This window comes from Mixophyes fleayi, unplaced genomic scaffold (assembly GCF_038048845.1).
Source record: "Mixophyes fleayi isolate aMixFle1 unplaced genomic scaffold, aMixFle1.hap1 Scaffold_1607, whole genome shotgun sequence".
NCBI classification, from domain to species: Eukaryota; Metazoa; Chordata; class Amphibia; order Anura; family Limnodynastidae; genus Mixophyes; species Mixophyes fleayi.
In genome coordinates, this window is record NW_027445994.1 from 63963 (window position 1) to 85520 (window position 21558).

General features: G+C 40.6%; 1 protein-coding gene across 1 annotated transcript in view; it reads right to left on the bottom strand.

The window, feature by feature from the left end:
* Positions 1-1873: 1873 nt before the first annotated feature.
* LOC142115250 (cofilin-2) overlaps positions 1874-21558 on the bottom strand; it is a 30328-nt gene continuing 10643 nt past the window's right edge. Inside the window, exons 2-4 of the mRNA XM_075194116.1 lie at positions 16568-16875; positions 5647-5723; positions 1874-3190 (exon numbers count right to left, since the gene is read on the bottom strand). Coding sequence (XP_075050217.1) covers positions 3075-3190; positions 5647-5723; positions 16568-16875 — 501 coding nt within the window. The 3' untranslated portion in view covers positions 1874-3074. The remainder of the gene's footprint in view (positions 3191-5646; positions 5724-16567; positions 16876-21558) is intronic.

Sequence of the window (21558 nt, forward strand, 5' to 3'; positions counted from 1 at the left end):
CTGGCCCCCCTTCATCATACTGTGCCATGCTGCTCCCCCTTCATCACTCTGTTCCATGCAGCCCCCCCTTCATCACACTGTGTCATCCTGTCCCCCCCCCCCCCCTTCCATTCATCACTCGGTGCCTTTGTTTTCCTCCCCTTGCCTCCGTTCCTTTACTTACCATTGTATTGGCTTCTTTCATCTCTTCTCTTCTCTTCTGTCTTCTGTCTTCTGTCTTCTTGCTTGCTCCTGTGCCGCTCCTCACTGAATTCAGTGCAAACGGAGCAGAGAGGAGGGACGAGGAACGTCGGCGCCATGATCACGTATTTTTTTTATTTTCTTTTTTCAGTACCCTGCCCCCCCACCAATGAAGGGGGCAGAGCCACCCCCAACCCGCAGAAGAAGAAAAAAAGCGAAAGAAAAAAAAAGTGGCAGAGAGGTAAGAGGATCTGCTTGCGAGCTTGCAATCTATAAGACAATAGATGTTTGATGCTTGAGGTTAAGTGCTACATATTACATGTTATGACCAGATTGCAAAGGTAGCAGGTGCTTAGTGGGCTATATGATCCAGTCACACCGATGTTGGTCAGGGGGTCAGGGGTTAGCGGGTTGATTGAGTATAGAAAGGACACATGCAAGTCTTATGTGTACTGTGTAGAGGGTGGTAATAGGATGCACTACGGAGGATAAGAGAACGGTTGAGGAATTTGATGAAGTCCTGTAACTGGGAATGGAAGCAGGTAATGTGTGTCCGTGTATGTGTGGTTATGTATATATGAATGAATATGTATATACATAGATAGGTAGATATATTATCAATGTAAAACCTCCAAGCATAAACGGGCCCTAAAAACCCACCTTTTTCTTAAAGCCTTTCTGTCTCCCACTTAACTTCCTACCTTATCTTCTGCCTCTGTCCCCCTACTCTCCCTCTCTCCCCTGCGTCTCTCTGTCTGTCCACCCCTCCCCTTAGATTGTACGCTCCTCTGAGCAGGGCCATCTCTCCTCCTGTTTCCACCACTTCTAACTCTGCTCTCCAGCTACTTAGCCCTCCTCCTCGAGGGTCCCTCCTCCACCCCACGTCCACTCTCGCTCCCTCCTCCCCCCTGGGAGTCTCCCTCTCTTCCACGCCCTCCTTCTTGGGCCCCATCGTTTGCGGATCCTCCCTCTCCCTTCCCCGCCCTCTCTAGCTGTGCATTGAGCTTACTGAGTTGCTGTGTTTACTGTACTGTGCTGTCTCCCATTGTATTGTGATTTTGTTTGTCTCTGTACGGCGCTGCGGACGCCTTCTGGCGCCTTATAAAGAAATATTATTAATAATAATAATAATAATAATATAGGGAGGAACACCTTTGCTCTCTCCTTCCCTCCCCTCACTTACCTTTTTGGACAGCCACCACCTCTTCCTCAGTCACTACTGCTCCACAGTTACTGCTCAGAGAGGAAGGAAACATCAGAGTTCCCCTTTCCACAAGAAGAATTTACATTTGGAGCCCTAGAACATTATCTCACATGCACCGCATTCTGGGGCTTGAAATTCCTTGTAGGGCCAGCAGAGAGCTTAGTGACGTCAAACACCGCACAAGGGTCCAGGGCCCCAGAGCAGCAGGAGCTGCAGCTAAACAAGGCCAGGTAGCTGAGAGCCTTTTGAGTTCCCTTGACTGCCAGCCCCGTAGCAGCTGCTACCCATGTAGTTACTCCCGTGTGTGTGTGTGTGTGTGTGTGTGTGTGTACGTACGTACGTACGTACGCATGTAGACATATATATATATATATATATATATATATATATATATATATATATATATATATATATATATATATATATATATATATATATATATATATATATATGACAATTATTAATTTAATATAGAAACCTAAACAAGACTTCTGTGTAATAATCAAACATATTTTATTCTTGTTTGGCACAAACTTACACAAAACATTGCTTTGGTTTAATAACTGATGATTGCAATTCAAACTAATAAAAACAGTCATCGGCCTTTCAAATAACATTAAAATCTGGAACAGCAGAAAAAAAATGTGCCTTGTGCAAAATGTCTGTTAATTATAATAAGTATAATGGCACAAGTTTGGTCTAATGCTGACACCAATACGTTTGTGGAAACTATATTTGGGATTATTTTTTGTGGTGTACTTTAGTTTACTATTGAACAGTACACACAAAGCTTTGCTCTTAATAATTTTAACATCTGTTATACAACTTTAACACCATTTTTGGCAACAGGTAGGAACACTTACACATTTTTTCTTATTTTATCCCTGAAGAGCAATTTAAATATCACATGTATGTTTTGTAGATGTTATTTCTCCAAAATGCAATAAGGCAGTCTGGATGTAACGGAGACACCAAAAAGATTAAAAAGAAAACCCACAATATACCTCTATGAGAAATATGTCATGTCTGATAAATATTTTGTTCAATGCTTTATATATAAATTAGTAATAAAGAGATTTGAAATGTACTCGTCCTATGGTATAAAATATTATCTTCACCTACGTTGCTTGTTATATGGGCCTGGTTAACCTTGTGAAACTAACGATCTGCCTTTACCTTTATTGCATTATGTATAACAAAAGAGAAGGACTGGGATGTTACTTGGATTTATGTCAATCAAAAAAACATTGAGAGGGTGCAGTGTATGGAAAATAATAAAGGGCTATTTGTTTATTCTAATTTAACCCATAGTTTTTCCCCAAATATGAGTCTCCTCTATATATACTGTGGATCAATCAAGTTTAGACACGTACAAGAGTGTTGGAAAGGTAAGAAATATATATACTAATAGAATCTCTCTGAATGGGTACACTTACTAATGGTTAATAAATCCTGCTTGCAATCCTTTCTATAGAAGCTGTTCCATTTATTTTGAGTTTGTAGGGTAACATTTGTGCACTAATTTAGTTTGTCACTTCATTTTCTCAAGCACCTAAATGGTTTATTCGATTCATGGAGGAAAGAAAAAATGGAAACAAAAATAAAAAATAAATAATCTATAACCTTCCCTATGGTCATAATGGGAAATGCTATTTAGGTACTCTAAGCTTCCACGGTATAGGAATTGGGTTCATTTTAGCGGAACACCTTCAAGTGAAATAACCACATTCCCTCCTAGTTTATCTGCCAGGGTGCATCGGTCTTTAATGTCATCCATTCCATTCACTTGCCACTCATGTTTGATACCTAAAAATAATAAAAAGACGCCAGACACAGTTTACTCAATGAAAGTCACATAAGATACATTATAATATACTGATACATTAGATAGAAAGCTAGGAATCTATAATCATAACAAACCTATTCTAGCTTGGTTGACCTTTCCTCTTACAATGAAGAAAGAAAATTAAACATTGAATTTATGATATGATCATATATATGTTACATTAAAAACCTAAAATTAGTCAAAACCAGGTCTTACTAGTCAAAACTACTTCTAACACAGCCCTTTCATCAATAAATGTTCCAACTAGTATTCATGGTGTACTGTTGGTAAAATCTAGGAGTAACTGATAACAGCTATGTTATTCATTTATTTACAATTTTTACTAGGCAAAATTAGTTCTTCTTGAAATAAGTCAATTAAAATGATTTCCTACACTTTTCAAACCTGCACACAGTTGTTTCCTGAGTTGTATATGCTTCATTTACTCTTTGCAGTTAAAAAGTTCAAACTTGCACAGACCTGAACTGTGTTGGTTACACGTTCTGTTTACAGTATGACTGAGGATAAGCTTATGTGAGGAGGATCAGGTGACAAATTGGAAAGTGTGTATCATGAAGAAACTACTTAATCTATAGAAAGATAAAGAGAGTCACTACAATGCAATGACAAGAGATAATTACAGTCAGCTTTTGCAAAGTCTGCTGTAAACTAGACACCTTTGCAATACAGTAGATAAGAATTATGTTCTCATAAGTCCTAGCAAGGAAGAGGCGAGCAACTGAGCACATTCGAAGGCAGGGTTTTAGAACAAGCCAACCTGGATGTAGAAAATATGTTGGCTTCATGGATGAAAGACAACCACACCACAAATTGGTCAAACGGCCTCCGCTTTGTGCAATTTATGAAAAATAGAGCCCTTCATTTGGGGATTAAAAAATCGCCATACAAACCCATGTTCGGTACTGATCCAAGAGTTGGCCTCTCAAAATCCACTTTGCTGGCTGAAGTTATAGAAAATATCCAGGCTGAAGAGCAGATAAATGCAGAGAAGAAAGAAACAGAGAACAGCTACATAGAAGAAGAGGGAATTCTATTTGCTACACGGTCAAACATTTCTTCAGCCAGAAAAGAGCCCAGAGAAAATTTTACAACACAGGCCAAGAGAATTAAAGTGATTGCTGATGCAACTCATCCTCACATTGAAGTTGGAGGTAACATCATTTTACATATTCCAGATGTGGACAGAGCAAACTCAGACCTTCAAGACATCATGGGAGTTGTGCTTGACAAAACCCTTAACAGTCTGAACAATATTGAGATGAAGGATGGAGAGTGGTGGATAAGTTATATTGTAGGTAGGTGCAGCGCCAAAAACAGAACATAAACAATTTATATTTCTTCCAGATCTGAGTCTGACATCTCAAATATCCTTGATCCGAAAACAGGGAATTTCCCACAAAACTGCAGCGAGCAAAGCAGGAATAGGTACAGGACAAGGGTTTGCATGCAAGAAGGATTGTACGTCCAATCGATACTTGTTCAAGAAAAAAGGAAATCTTTGCAATGTGAAATGCCACAAAGCATGCCTTGTTGCAATAAATGAGGAAGGTTGTACTAATGTTTTGATTAATACTCTTTATTTCCCTAGTTACTAGCTAATTACTTTAACCTAACATACAGTTTTCACTGTGAATTATTGCAGTCAATACTATTTTTAACTAGTCAGAATAAACTATAGGATTTATAGTGGATACTAATACTGTGTTTAGTTAATTCTAGATTTAACTATTTAGAACTATTATGTTGAAAATAGTTTTGACTTTTGAAATCTGGTTTTGACTAATTTTGGGTAGCATATACATTATGATGGATAGCCAGAATGACGCCAAGAAGCATGATAATGTACACATAGGCAAAATGATAAAAAGAATGACAAGGTGAAAATAATTTGTCTGTGTAAACAATACTAAAAATTCCCTTAAGGTGTCTGCACACTCTGCAATATCAGCAGCAATATCTATCAATTGGCCTAATAATCTTATTGAAATAGACTACATTATTATCAGAATGTTGGTGAATGCAGTCAGTAGGTGACTGGTAAAGTCATGTATGTACAACCATCTTCCAACTACACTAACGGGTCCCTGAGATCATGCTTCTTGACCAGTGTCCTGACAGATTCTCATCCAAATTGGACACCAACTCAGTCATTTACTACTCGAACTGAGCAGAAGGAATTGACCTATGAGTGGCTAGCATTAAAACACTAGTTAACCCTGCTTAATTTTAGTTCTTCCATTGACATTTTTCCATAACCCAACATAGGCCTGTATGCTTGGACACTGGAAAATGTTAGTGATTAACAATTGGGAAATGGATTGGCGAAGTAAGGAGGATTATGACCTACAAAGACTTTTTGTTCTAAATGTACTCCTTGAATTGATTTAGCTTGTTTATAAAACCAAAAAGTACAAACCTGTAAACTTCTTCTTAATTGCATCTTTTGAACTTGCATATATCATCTTGCTTTTAAGCGGTGCGTTATCAGGAGCCCTAGAAAACAAAATGAAAAAAACAAAATAGCCCAGTTCTGACAACAAATAATTGTTATCTGGAAATGTTTACAATATCAACACTGATAGGAGACATAACAAGCATTATGACTCAAACCAGAAGTATGAATTATCACAACGCACAACATTTGCAGGTGTGTTATATCACATAATAATCTTGGATCAACTGTGCTTTCAGAGCAGATACCAAAAAAAAAACAACTAGGTAAAAGTAGAGTTTAGCTTTGCGTTTACTGAAGAACTATGACCTCACTCAATAACCAGTAATACAAATCTAAATCAAGACAAATGTTGAGTTATATATTTTAATACTGCCTGCCTGGCTTCAGAAGCATTTTTAGTTGCATGTTGTCATCTGGTCTGACAAGGCGAGGCCTGCACTCAATTGTGGTAGGATCCAGCTATTTGTGCTAGTGTGGTGACATGAAGAAAAGGACTATAGCCAGCTGCAGAACTATTGCCGTTTCAGTGGGTGTGATGGCTATAAAGGTGTGGGGGCCTCTGCTCTTACCATGTGTGGGGGGTGGATGCATATGCAGTGAGGCCCTGTTTGGGCTTTCAGTTTCGGAACTGAAAACTGTGCATGCTTAAAAGTGTATAGCAGAGGCCAGGGGCATGGACTGGCATTACCAGACACACTTGCTCCTCTAAAATTTTGCTCTGAATGTTACACCCCTGCCTCTACCTCTTTACCGAACAATTAGGGTGAGTAGGGTGAGGAAAAAGATCAGATTCCAAACTTCCTCCAGCATGAACAGCAAATAAGGGGGAGAAGGCAGGTAACTTATGATGAAAGCTGACACATTCTCAGTCTTAATATACCCCAGGGAACAGCAAAGACCCTTGTCTAGGCCTATTTGTTCAATGTGAGAACTTTGGACAAAGAGATTTTCAGAAGTTTATTACTCTTGCTAAATGAAGGTAGGGATTGACATCAACATAATTGATTTAAGAGGTTCCAGTGTGGCAGTAGGGCTTACGGACAGGTATTGAAATACTCTAAAAGAGAGGTGGGCAACAGGCAGCCTGCGTGACCCCCACTCAGGGTCGAACTGGCTGTCCTGACAAATGCCAGAAGGGCCGATGGCTAGATGGACCGATACAGGGACAGGCCATTTTTTTCTTCCCGGGACCCGGCATTGCAGTCCCAAGATGATGGGGCCGTTCCTAGCCTACCAGTGGCTTTTTAGTGGCTGGATCCTCCCCAGGACCCAGCCACCTTACTAAAAATGCTGCGCTGGGGTCGGGGGGTTTGGCCTTGCCGAATCTACGGCTTTATTATTTTGCCTCCCAGCGGTTGGGCGTAGATTTGCATGATTTCTTGGTCTCCGAGACAGGATCTAGTCATACACGTGTGCAGTTTCTTCTGGCTGGAAGAAAGGTTGGGAGGGACCCCCCTTTGTTAATACAGGCCATGAAGGTTTGGAGATTGTCAGCCCAGATTGGGGGTGGATTGGATTTGGATCCGTGCACTCCACTCTGGGATAATTTGGATTTTGAAGAAATGATTAGGATGGAGGGAGCTGGAGCTTGGCGAATCTACAATATAATACATATTGGGCAACTGTATGAGAATGGGATATTATATTCATTTGAGCAACTTCAGAGATTATATGAACTACCTAGGGGCTACTTTTATAGATATTTGCAGTTGAGAAATGCTTTGGCCTCGTAGTTTCGGGGAGCTGCCTCGAGCTTTAGTGCAGATTCCTTAAGGGTGCGACTGTCAAGGTTGGGCCAAAGGCGGCAAATTTCATTTTTGTATTCAATATTGGTGGAAGGATCTGGTGAAGGGGGCTTGCCGGAGCTGCGATGCAGGTGGGAGGGGGATTTGGGGAGACTTAGTGACAAGGCGTGGGATATAGTGTTATGCAGCCCAAAAGAGGACACTGCATCAGTCAGATTTTGCCAGGTCCAGTTTTTTCTGTTACACAGAGCGTATCTCACCCCTCTTCGGATTTCTAAATTTAGTGGGGGTCAGAGGGTGCAGTGTCCCAAGTGTAGGAGTGAGAAAGGGGACTTTTGGCATATGCTCTGGGAGTGTCCGTCGGTCTCATCCTTTTGGGGAGAGGTGGAGGATTGTATTAAAAAATTGGAGGTGGGAGTGGTGGCCTTGACTCCAAAACTCTGTATATTTGGTTTAGGCTTGAACAAAAAAACCGGTAGACTTATTAGACTGCTTATCAACACATTACTTATGTTGGCAAAGGTTGGTGATAGCTAGGAAATGGATGGCACCAGAAGGTCCAACTTTGAGTAGCTGGATTGACCTTGTTAACGATACAGTCGGCAATGAAAGGTTCATGTACACCAGCAGGGACCTAGTGGATAAGTATGAAAGAATATGGTACAGGTGGAGGATATCCCCATATGTCACGGAAGGGTTGAGGGAAGTGGAGCTCTCCTAATGCAATGCTTGGGGCAGACATCCAGCCGCCTATTATTGAGCTATTAAGGTCAATGATTATATTCTGTATTATCAAAACTCTGCTATTATTTTATTGCATCTTGAAATTGTGGAAGATGTGCATACCTTGGCTTGAGTATCTGAATGTCAATGTTTTTTCTTTTGTGAGCCTATTGTGTAGGAATATTTGACAATACCTGTAACACTGTGTGGGTTATAGTTGGGGATTAAGCCCAATGTTCTGGGTTTTTTGTTTTTTTTGATGTTCAGAATGTAAAGAAAAGACAAATGCAATAAAATTTTACCTGATTTAAAAAAAAAAAAATGCTGCGCTGATCTACCCAGCTTTGCTCCATCCCCACCCCATCCTGATCTTCACCTCAGTCCCCTGTTCCCGACTGCCTGTCTGAGCAGACAGCTGCTGCTCCCTCCTCGCCCAGCTCCTATGCCATAACCAGCTATGTTAATACAGTATATATTCTCATGCTGCAATGTCTTTTTAATTACTTTTTAGTCATCCTTTCTACTCAGTACGCTGTGGTATAATTTTATTTGAGTTTATGGCATGATATGATTTGGGTGCACTACTCTTTGGCATAATATGATTTGAGCACACTATTGTGACATAATATGATTTGAGCACACTATTGTGACATAATATGATTTGAGCACACTATTGTGACATAATATGATTTGAGCACACTATTGTGACATAATATGATTTGAGCACACTATTGTGGCATAATATGATTTGAGCACACTATTGTGGCATAATATGATTTGAGCACACTATTGTGGCATAATATGATTTGAGCACACTATTGTGACATAATATGATTTGAGCACACTATTGTGGCATAATATGATTTGAGCACACTATTGTGGCATAATATGATTTGAGCACACTATTGTGACATAATATGATTTGAGCACACTATTGTGGCATAATATGACCTGGGCACACTATTGTGGCATAATATGATTTGGGGGCTCTATTGTGATATAATATGAATTGGGGGGTAATTCTATGTAGCATAATATGATTTGGGGGCACTATTGTGTTAATATAATGTGGGAGTTAGACTATTAATTTAATGGTGGAGTGTAGGTGGGGGCTAATTATTTAATGAGTGCTTTTTTATTTGTGGGGTGATGGTGGGGGAATTTCATTTTTGGTGGGGCTGTTTGGAGGGAGGTTTTTTTACTAAATGTGAATACTATTATTTAATTCTGGGGCTAGAGGGAGGCTTAATTATTAAACGTGGGTGCTATCGATTTAATGTTGGGGGTGGTTGGAATTTTCTGAATTTCATGTACCCATTTTTTTTTCCAAATAAGACTTCCAAGATTCCAGGATCCAGACAAGCAGCAACTGAGCTAAAGACAACAGCAGCCACAACTGGTGAAAGTGACAAGAACATGTAAGAGAGAGCAGGACAGTCTTCCAACTGTCCTGGATCTGTTGGGGCAGCCCCGAATTTGGGTGACTGTCCTGCTTAGTAAGGATTTGGTCTGACTGCAGGGACAGTTGGGAGGTATGTACCGCTTCACACTGTACTACTTGTGAAGGCAGAGCTGCGTGCACCTAACAGTACTGCATACAGTATTGCCTGTGTATTTGTCTAAAATTATAACCATGTTACATAATAGGGGCCCCCTGTCTTAAATACCCTGGCCCCCCTGAGCCTTAATCCAGCTCAGGGGGGGTGGCGTGATCTGGTTTTATTATAATGTATGTTACAATGCCCCACATTAACCACGCCCCCAACACAATGTTATCAAGCTCTTTTCAGTGACGCCGCTGCACAGCGGCAGCACACAGTTTATTTCCTCCTAGTCTATGGAAGGGGTGCCCAAAAGTTCACTGGACCCATGCCCCAAATTCCTCTTGCCAATCCTGTACATACCATTGTCTGATGGTATGTACAGGACTGGTGTGCCCTAGGCTGCAAATAGAGAGTCAAGCTGCGCATAATGCATTTGCATCTCACGGGACACCGTAGAACAGCCTTCATTTCCAAAGTAACCACAAAGGTGATACCTGGAGAAGGCTAGCACAGGGCAGGTAACATAGACAGCAACTAGCTGATCCACAGAGGAATATAGTAACATAACCCTACGCCCTGTGGCTCTCCAGCTGCTGCCCAACTAGACCTCTCAATATACTTGCATGCCCCACATGCCCCACAATAGCCTATTGTGGGGCATGCTAGGACTTGTAGTTCCACAACCTGGAGAGCTAAAGGAGATGTAAGAGGGTTGTTCCTCAAGCATACTTCTGTTAGACAGCAGCAGGTTCTCATAGATCTGATTACAATACAATGAGCTTTGCAAAAAGTACTGTAATTATTATTATCAATATAAGTATTATTATCTGGAACACAGGTGACCCTGTGTGCTTTAAATGCCAGGGCTGATTTTTAGTTCCAGTCCGGCTCTGCCTCCACCGCACAGTGGTCACAAGTCACACAGCATACCCAGAGGAGAAGGGAGGGCACTGTGCTCTCTCTCTTTCTTCTGTGCGGCCCCTTTGAAAGCTGACCTAACCCAGCTATGAAGCTTCCCTACATGGCTGTTCACCTCCATTATTTTTTTATTTTCACAAGTTAATAATACCCATGAACCTAGTGATGGGGGAAGGGTGCTATTTATTTTTTCAAGAACTTTTTATTGTTTTGTTTTTTTATTCATGCAGGATCTACCAGAAATCTTATCTTGTGCTTAGCACAATCAGAGAAATTCTTCAAGGCCCAGTCCAAAAGATGGGTTTTCCAAACTGGCCACATCATTGGGTATTCTGTCAAAAGTTGGAAAGTACTTGTATAGTGAGAAGCTGCTTCAGTGCAATTGGCCTGAGCCTTACATCTGCTGCCGGTAACAGCGGGGGTCCCTATTCATCGCTGAAAGCGGTGGGACCGGACCCCTGCCAGACAGCCCATACTTATTGTAAGTCTGCACTCTAAATGTTTGACATATTAGTCCCTGGAAAAATATTGTTCCTGCAGCTTCTCTGCAGTGTGATTGAAACGTAACCTCTGCCATTCAGTGATTGTTTTTTCGGCAGCTGATTACACGAGTCATAGACTTTAATTATTGCTGCTGGCGAAATTTTCTACTCTGATGACATCCGCATATGTATAAATCTAATACCGATCATAAATTGCAAGCCAATTATCTACTGATTGTCTAAGGATCTCATGCTGAACCTTCATGCATGTACATTTATTTTAGACAATACAACTGCTATGGTTCAGTGAATATAGTCTTCAAGAGTGCTATTGAGCTTTTTGATGTTACACAGGACCTAATTACATATAAGATTTATTTAGATCATCTTATGATGACTATTAAGTACATATTTCCGTTAGAGCTTTAGCAAATTGCATTTTTAGTGTGTTTAATGATTTTATTAAATTTGATGTGTTTGCATTAATAAATTGAATCCTTATTAAATCTCACTGAGTTGGAATCCTACTATTCAAGGTTTGACCAATCTCAGCGTTGTTATTTTTTCTATTAACTTGGTTTTTGCTTTTGCAAATAAGGAATACACACAGTCCCTTACAGCAGCGGTTTTGGTCCAATCTTGTTTGAACAGTTACTTAACTCATGTGAAAGTAATTTTTCTTTTTATTAGTGTTTATTTTATTAAAAATATATAGACTTACGGTGCAGCATTAGGTCTTTGTTTTATTTTTTAAGCATGTTAGATAGACTGGACAATGTATGTCCAAACCCTATACATGGATGGACTGTGCCACTGGACACACTTTGACAAATGCACCAGAAACACTATCTGGGACACACAGGCCTTCCCCACTAAAATGGCATTGAAGAATGCGTAGCTGTTTTCCAGGGCGTCTGCATAACCAGATGAACTTAGAAATTGATTGTTGAAAGCTTCAAAGAACTGTTATGGGGACTCTTATTGCCATAGTTTGAAAAATATATAATTATCTTGGAAACAGATTAATTTTATTTGCTATGGTTCGTTCTATCGAAGTGCATTGGGTCTTCCAATTCACAAATCTGTCTTTAATTTATTGATTAGTGGTGGAAAGTTAGCTGTATACAGACGGATATTTTCTTTACAGACAGACATGCTACTTAAATGTATGTGTCTGCCATCTGAACTAGAGTTGCCCCTCAGTGATTTCTGCATAGTACTGGAAAGTTTAGATCTAAATTCTCTGTATTTTCTGCATTTATTTTGAAGTTTGAAAGCTTGAGATTGTTAGCTGACGGTCTGTTCACAAACTTACAGAACTAGTTGGCGGAGGTCTTCACCTTTAGCAGCTGCCTTTCCCATAGAGCTTTAAACGCTCACCGGTACTCAGATGCCCCCAGGACTTAACTCGTAGGACGTAGTGCAAGTTTGTAATACAGAACCGTATCGGCAGCCCAGAAGACAGAGTAGATGGCAGCGGATGGTCAGACGTAAGCCGAGGTCAGAGGTCACTAGCAAGCAGAATGGTCAGATAGCACGCCAAAGGTCAGGGTCGCAGGCAACACAGCGGGGTCCTAGGCACAGGCCACAGGGTCAGGGTCACAGACAAGGTCCAAGGTATAGGCAGGGGTCATACATAGTAGTCAATGCAAAAAGGCTTTCACCAAACAGAGCACAGGAGCAGGTTAGCAGACAGGGAAACTGGACGCTATAACCAGCAGGGAGGCTACGCCCTTTCTGCCTAATATACTGACACTAACCAATTAGGGCTCAGCCCTATAATCATCATCAGGCCCCAGGTAATTAAATAAGTGCCTAAATCAATCAGCCCACAGGCTGTGAAAGAATTAGCGCATGCGCCCGGCTGCACTACTTTCCGGGGCGCGCTGTTTAGAGCACCCACAATTGAGTGTAGCCCTTGCCTTGCCAGACCAGGTGAGAGCATGCACCTAAATTTCCTGAATAGAAAATATATATAAACCATAAAATAACTTAGATTGAAAGCTCTCATGAGCAAGGTCCTATCATGAAATGTTAAGCCACCAGCACAACTGCTTGTCTTCCCTCATCTCCTCAATCAGTGTCAGTGATCCTGTTTGCAGCACCCACACTACTGGGTCAGGCCCGGCGCTCCCATTAGGCAACCTTAGGCAGTGACGTCAGTGATCATGTGATAGTCTGTCCGGCGGCGCCTCTGAGTTCTCCCCTCCCCTCTCAGCATGCATCGCGAGGAGCAGCTAGAGGAAGAAAAGTGCAGACATTATGGAAACATGAAGTGACGCCCCGGACATTATGGAGACGGCCAGGATGTCGTGGAGAAACAGAGAGTCTCGGTGGTGCCTGCGGCCACCGCGGCTCCTAGTAGAGATATACTCAAATCTCCTGTAACAAGTTTGGTATAGACAGGGCCGTCTTAACAGCATTATAGGCCCCCGGGCAAAGCAGTGCATCGAGGCCCTTCCTACACAACCACTCATCCACTTATGTACAATTAGTACGTGTACGTTGTTTTTGTTAAGATCAAAATATGTATTCGGAACAGCAAGATCGCATGTACAGATAACAACTGATACTGAGGTGATTAGTCCACCTAAACGTTTTAATAAAGAGGGTTTGAAGGTTCTGAATAAATTAAAGTTGGCAAGCCTATGGGGCCCCCGGGCAACTGCCCAGTGTGTCCATGCGTTAAGACAGCCCTGGGTATAGATACATGCAACTCTGCAATCAACAATAAAATGTCATCTGCATAAAGGGCTACCTTATGCTCCCAAGAGCCAGCTCTAGCTCCCGAAGTGCTTGATGATGTAGCACTTACCCTTGTGTATCAAACTCCCATTGTCCCATAGATTGTAAGCTTGCGAGCAGGATTCTCTTACCTCTCTGTCTGTATGTATTACCCAGTAATATTTTATTGCTGTCTGTTCCCAATTGTAAAGCGCTAAGGAATTTGCTGTCGCTATATAAATAAATGATGATGATGATGATTGGGTTAGTACATATACTGTATGCTAGCAGCTCCATGAACAGTGAGAATATGAAAGAGGATAGAGGGCAGTCTATAGGTTTTAATGTGGAAAGCCGACAAGGAGAAACACTGAGGCTGTAGGGTTGTGATAAAGAGCTGCAATTCCCCAGCAAAAGCTCTCCTGATACCCATATGATGAATAGAATATGCAACTTTATCAAATGCCTTTTCTGCTCTGAGTGCTACCCCCACGGTAGGTAGATGTTTATTAGCTTCTATAATGACCCTCCTTGTGTTATCTGATGCTTGGCAGCCAGGAATAAAGCCCACTTGGTCTGGGTGGACCAGGGAGGGTATAACAGCAACTAATTTGACCACCAAGATCCTAGTGAAGATTTTCAGACCCACGTTAATGAAGGAGATTTGTCTGTAGTGGTTGCAGATACTTGGGTACTGTCCTGGTTTGGGGATTAACACAGTCTCCACTCTGGTGGTGGCCCCAACAAATATGGCACCCTGAAGAACAGAATTAAACAGGCCTAACAGCCTGGTGAGGAGCGCTGCAGCAAATGTATTTATTATTGTTATTCCCAAACATTTCCACTGGAGAGGAACAGATCAGCCTTTATAGCCATCACATCCATTGCAACAGCAATAGTTCTGCATCTGGCTATAGCCATTTCTTTGCATCACCACACTAGCACAAATATCAGGGTCCTACCACACTTGAGTGTAGCCCTTGCCTTTTCAGACCAGGTGAGAGCATGCACCTAAAAATTCTCCTGAATGGAAAATATATATAAACCATAAAATAACTTAGATTGTAAGCTCTCACGAGCAAGGTCCTATCATGCAATGTTAAGCCACCAGCACACCTGCTTGTCTTCCCTCATCTCCTCAATCAGTGGCGGTGATCCTGTTTGCAGCACCCACACCCCCGGGTGTAGGCTCAGTTTGCCATGACTTGCTCGCCCACCTCCCATGTCTCTTTCTTCATGTCTTAGGGAGAGGCTATACCCTGCCAAGTACCCCTCTACTGCTGGTCCAGCTAATCGTTTGATGTGTATTATACTGTTTTACCTATATTGTAGTATACACTTTTTGCCTTTTTGGTTATGCAGTGTAATGCTTTATACTGTATGCTCACTGGGGACCCTTGGTGGCGCCTTATACATAAAATATAATAATAATAATAATAATCTGTTGGATTCTGATATACCAAATATGCATATAACATAGCAATATATGTATACTCTGACTGTTTTTACAAGACAGTCTTGCTTCTCTGCAACAATGGGGGGCAGGGGTAAACGCAGGATTTGTAGAGGGGGGTTTCCACACCACGCCACCAGTGGGCATGACCAGCATGCATAGGGGCGTGGATATAATTTTAGACAGTGCTTGGCTGCTCTTCAACTCTTCCTATCCCCATTATATGCATGGGCAATGCTGCATGCAGAGCTGTGTGAAGCAGGAGCAGGGTCCAGCCACCTCAATTATACAATTCCCCAGGCTTGGAGGGGGGTTTCCAGGCACTAGGAAACCCCCTATCGGGGGCGGGGGGCATGGAATAGGCTAAAAAGTCTTGATTTTTAAATCAGGAATATTGGGTGTTATGCAATAGTCCCAGCAAATTGAAAATTAACTTTGGGTATTATTACATGGAGATAATTAAAGCTAGGAGAATTGATTGGCAAACATTCTCTGCATATTATACACAGACTTATTGTTTTGACAAAGAATGTGACTAAATGCTTTGTATTGTTCAAACATCCATACCCTACATACATTAAAGGGTCAAATGGATTATGGGATAGATAAATTATGAACTTATGCCCTGAATAACTAGTCACCAACTAGTGCACTTTATCCTACCACTGATTTAAAGACAAAACATCTGTTATTAAAAAGGTGCAGCAATCATATTCCTTACAAAATAATAATAGCTTTTAGGATTTATTAAAGGGGAGGATTTAAAATATGATAGAATATCCATATATCCATTTGTAAGATCTTTTTTTGGGGGGGAGGGGGTGTTACTCCATCATGTCCATTAATATTGATCTGCAATCTGCTTGTTCAGAGCTGATCAACTTGTGGGGGTATATTTACTAAACTGCGGGTTTCAAAAAGTGGAGATGTTGCCTGTAGCAACCAATCAGATTCAGGTTATCATTTATTTAGTACATTCTACAAAATGACAGCTAGAATCTGATTGGTTGCTATAGGCAACTTCTCCACTTTTTCAAACCCACAGTTTAGTAAATAAAACCCGTGGTTTAGTGGTGATTGCACATACACCAATGTGATCACATATCCCAGACATTTTTCTTTTCTGCCTCACATCACAAATTAATTTCACTGGCCAGCTTAGTATCTACCTTTTTGTGACAAGCACAGCAACGGATGCCCAAAAGCAGGGTTGTAAAAAGTGAATTAAAATATTGACTTTTAATCTTCGTTTTACCAACATTAATATTTACCACACCGTTTTAAGGAATGTACCAGAAGATGAAGACAAGGTCCTCCTTCTTGGACTCTCTGGTCTCATAAGTAGCATCATACAGTCCATATCGACAGTCATCAAGGGGCAGAAGATTGACAAAGGTCCTGTAAGGATCCTGAACTGCTTCACCAATTTCTCCCACCAAGATTTGCTTAGCCTCCTCCACAATTATTTCTCGTTTATCAGGACTCAGACAAAACAGGACAGCCTTCTTTCTCTTCTTTATCTCCTCAGAAGTTTGAGATTTCCTAACCTTCATCTCATTAAAAACTTTGATGACTTCATCATTGACTGTCACGCCAGATGCCTGTTAAAAACAAGTGCACGCAAAATTAGACAAGGTCAAATAACCAGCACGAATAAAAATATGAAGGGACAATTATTGCACACAATACACACGTATATGCTGATGCCTCCATGTCTAATTGTGTCACAATTAAGTAACCACGCCCTTACTGTACTTCGCCTATGTCGCTTCCTTCCCCCACTCTGCCTCCCCAAGTGTAAGAAGATGCAAGTCACCAAAAACTGTATATGGACACGTGCATTCTTGTGTGCATATCTTGCACAAAAAATAGGTCCACCTCTAAATAAGCCTCAAGATGTATATTGCACTTTAATTGTTATACTGTACTTGATGTGGCAATTTTGTGCATATAATGCGCACAGTTACTCTGCGCATGCCCAGAACTGGACCATACACCACACAACACAGCAGCATCCAGTTCACCTTTGAGTGCAGAGGACACTTACGACAGCTTACGATTTCAGGGAGGGTATGAGGTGGGGAAGGGGGAGTATGCCCATTGTCAATGTACAGAGTCCAATTCAAGATCTGGACATCTCTCAGGTACTTGTTTTTCCCTGTATAGTTAAATGGAGACGTGAAAGAGAGCTAATGAGGGTGAAGCACCCGCCCAAGAGAATGACTAATTGTCATTAGCCTTTAACATGGACCTTACTACATTTTTCTTTCATGTTTTCTTTTTTTGAAGAACAACTATTCTCTTATATTGCAAAATTAATTCAGTTCATGTCTCTCCCTGTCACAATTTTGTACCCCAAAAACTCTTGCGCCCCCCCAAAAGCCTTGCACTCTGGGCTGCACCCTAGTCAGGCTATTGGATAATCAGCCCTGCAAAAGGTGCAGGCAGAAAAATGTGAATAGAATCCTGGAATGCATTAAAAGAGAGATAAATATGCATGGTGTAAACATAGTAATATCACTGTATTAGTAACCAGTTACACCATATATTGAATATAGGGTACAGTTTTAGGCATCTCATTTTAAAAAGAAAATATGACAAATAAAGAGAGTTCAAAGGTAATGGATAGGTTAAATTGTAAGGAGAAGCTAGATTTTACTTTTAACAAAATGCATTAAATGTTATCTAGTTAGCATGTATAAATATAAACAATTTCAATAAAAAAAGATTTGTCTAACAAACTTTTCGCAGCAAGGAATATACAAAGGTCCAGGGGCCATCAGTTGTAAATGTAAGAAATAAGGCTTCATTGTCAATATAAGAAGTGTTTCTTTACTGTACAGGTAGGTCAGCTGTGGAATTAATTTCTACATAAAGTAGGGATAGCAAATCTACTAACTGAATTTTAAAGAGATTGGTTGACTTTCATACAATAAATGGTATCTATGGGTATAATTAGTAGTAAACATTACTAGAGTGGTTGATTCAATGAATTTATATGATTGCTATTTTTGGGGTCTGGAGATATTTTTCCCCATGTGAGGTTAAAATACCAACTGTCATGCTGGGGGTTTTGTTCCCCCCCCTCTGGATCAACACAATAAGAAATTATTAAATGTTGAACTTAACAGACTGTGGGGTATATTTACTAAACCATGGGTTTGAAAAAGTGGAGATGTTGCCTATAGCAACAAATCAGATTCTAGTTATCATTTATTTAGTACATTCAGCTAGAATCTGATTGTTTGCTATAGGCAACATCTCCACATTTTCAAAAACGCAGTTTAGTAAATATACTCCCTGGTGTCTTTTTTAGACTTTACTTAATATACTACACATACCGCCTCCATTTTTAACATAATCTTCCACCCAATATCACATAGAGCAGCATAGTGGCCTAGTGGTTAGCATTTCTGCCTCACAGCACTGGGGTCATGAGTTTGATTCCTGACCATGGCCTTATCTGTGTGGAGTTTGTATGTTCTCCCTGTGTTTGAGTGGGTTTCCTCCGGGTGCTCCGGTTTCCTCCCACACTCCAAAAACATACTGCTAGGTTAATTGACTGCTATCAAAAATTGACCCTAGTCTCTGTCTGTCTGTCTGTCTGTCTGTCTATCTCCCTCTGTGTCTGTCTGTGTGTGTCTATATTAGGCAATTTAGACTGTAAGCTCCAATGGGGCAGGGACTGATGTGAATGAGTTCTCTGTACAGCGCTGCTGAATTAGTGGCGCTATATAAATAAATGATGATGATGATATCACATACAGCGCTGATCAGGGCAGATCACCCTAAATTACATTATTGCATCCAAAGTGCACAACATTGGATGTCCAGTTCCAGTGGAGGTGCAGAAGTACTATTAGGGCCTCGTTTTTAGAATGACATTCACAAGGACTTATGAATGATATCATTCTCTATATCTGGAGGGATTATCCATTATTAGTGAGGAACATAATGAAACTATTAGTCATAGTACAGAGTTATATTGGGAATAGAATTAAAATCCAACTACTAGTTAAACTCTTTACCTAAATTGCAGCAGGATCAGGAAGGAATGAGGACTAGTGGTCTGCAGTGTGCTGACGCACATCAATATTGAGTTTTGTCAATTGGATTGACTAATTGATCATTTATTTGGCCATGGACAGCAGATGAAAACAATGATAAACTTTTTTAATTCACCATTATAATGAAAATATGAATGATAAGTAAATGTAGCGATACATAATCAAAATGTTTTAATTAAGAAAAACGGCCTAGAGCTAGCTATAGATTAGAATCTGCAGTAACCAAAACACTTGTATGTAGGCAGCCCCTTGGGGTCAAGATTAAGCACAACCAAGAAAGTTGAGTTTGGCACAGCTGTCTTCCCTATTCATAGGAATGTTCTAGGGCCCTCTGGGATTTAAATACCGCTCCTAACTTGTGTTTAAAATAAAATAAAACCCATTCTATTCTATGTGTTCATATTAATTTGCATTCCTACTTCCATCTGTGTACATTTGTGTTGTGGTGCTTATTTGGACGCTGCTTGCTCAATTTCATTGTGTTCAAAGCATGTCACCACACTTCCAAAATGTCCATTAATCTCTATGGGAGTGCATGATGTATATACACACTAATAGTTAAGAAAAGTGGTTTAACCAGCATAGTGCTGCATTTTTATCATTCATGTCAATGGTCCATTCATTTCAAAGGAAGTGTGTGCTTCATGTAGAAAATTAATTGAAATGAATAGGCTATTTAGCTGGATGGACCATTGACATGAATGACCTTGCCAGCAGCGTTAATTTGTTTTGGGGTTTTTTGTGATCAAAGCAAGGAGAAAACTGTCATTTTTTTACTTCTGAGAGGTATAAATTTACATACTTTTGCTACACTAACTTCCAGACTGGCACAAGTTAACAGAGAGTGTCCTAATGTAGAGTGATGCCATCAGGTGCTGGACAATCACATGTGTCTATAAGTATTTGGCAACAAGAATCATAAGTTGGATCAGTGTCTAGCATTTCCAGTTTCCCTGCAATTGTGTATCAGATATTGGCTGTGTACTCGAGTATACTTTATTGTATACTGTGTATCAGATATTGGCTACACTGCTATCTGTGAATGAATTGGCTGTGTATTGGATTGCTGACTAGTCATCTCTTGAAAACCAAATTTTGGGGATGAGCTGGAATCTGTTCTGGATCTTGAAATTTGACTGCCACTTAATTGTTTTTGTGAACCAGTTACAGGCTGTGAGTTTAACCATTGCCTGCCCCTTGTTTAAAGTACTGGACTCTTGCTGGAAGTAACACTATTGTTGTATCTCCTGACTACCAGACCCTGCTTTCTTATTCTGACTGCTGTTTTATCAAACCTGTGAACTGAAGACTGACTGCAAGGCTGACCACTAACTACTTTCCATTCAAACCCAGGCTTACTTGTTATCTGTATATTCAGCTCCAGATATGTACTCTGATCACTGCACCCAGCATATATATGTGAACCGAATTTCAGCTGTGACTTAATTGCTGCATATGTTCTCACCCGCAACTTCCTCTGTGTGCCAGATTTGGGGCTCAACTACATACCTGCTAACTTTTAAAACCTGATCCTGGAGGACAGGTCATGTGACAATTGTAGGGGGGCGTAGTGACGCTGTCACGTCACTATAGCCCCGCCCCCTACTATTAAAGAGCCAAATTTCATGGTATTGAATAGCGTGGGCGGGGCTTAACAGCTTAATTGTGACATGAGGCCCCGCCTCTACAAGTGTCCGGGAGGTTGCCTATTCAGGAGCTTTCTGGAAATTCCGGGAGAGTAGGCAAGTATGCTTAACTATTGTGTATAATATTGTTCATGCTGGACTTTATTTAATAGTGAAGCCGCTGCTTTTCTGGTTTTCGTTAATCTGATTTCAGTTTTCAAATTCATCTACTGCTTTATTATTTTTATTATTATTATTATTATTATGATTATGCATTTGGATCCAGTGCCTTACATTGCTGATGTGGCTCCATGAAAGAACTACATATAATGCACACTTTGGGAACCCCACTGAAGCGAATGATCTATTAAAATAAATCGGAAGAGCTCCTTAGCTCTTGCATTCTGGATGCATACAGACACCTCCAGCACATATCAACAGCAGGTATACGGTAAATGTAAATGCACAGCATTTATATGCTTTCATATGCGGTTTGTATTTGCATTTTGTGACACAAATACAACACCAGTGGGTAACAGGACTTGAGCTTCATTTAAAGCAACCACTTAGCCACCAGACACTTGTTTGTAAT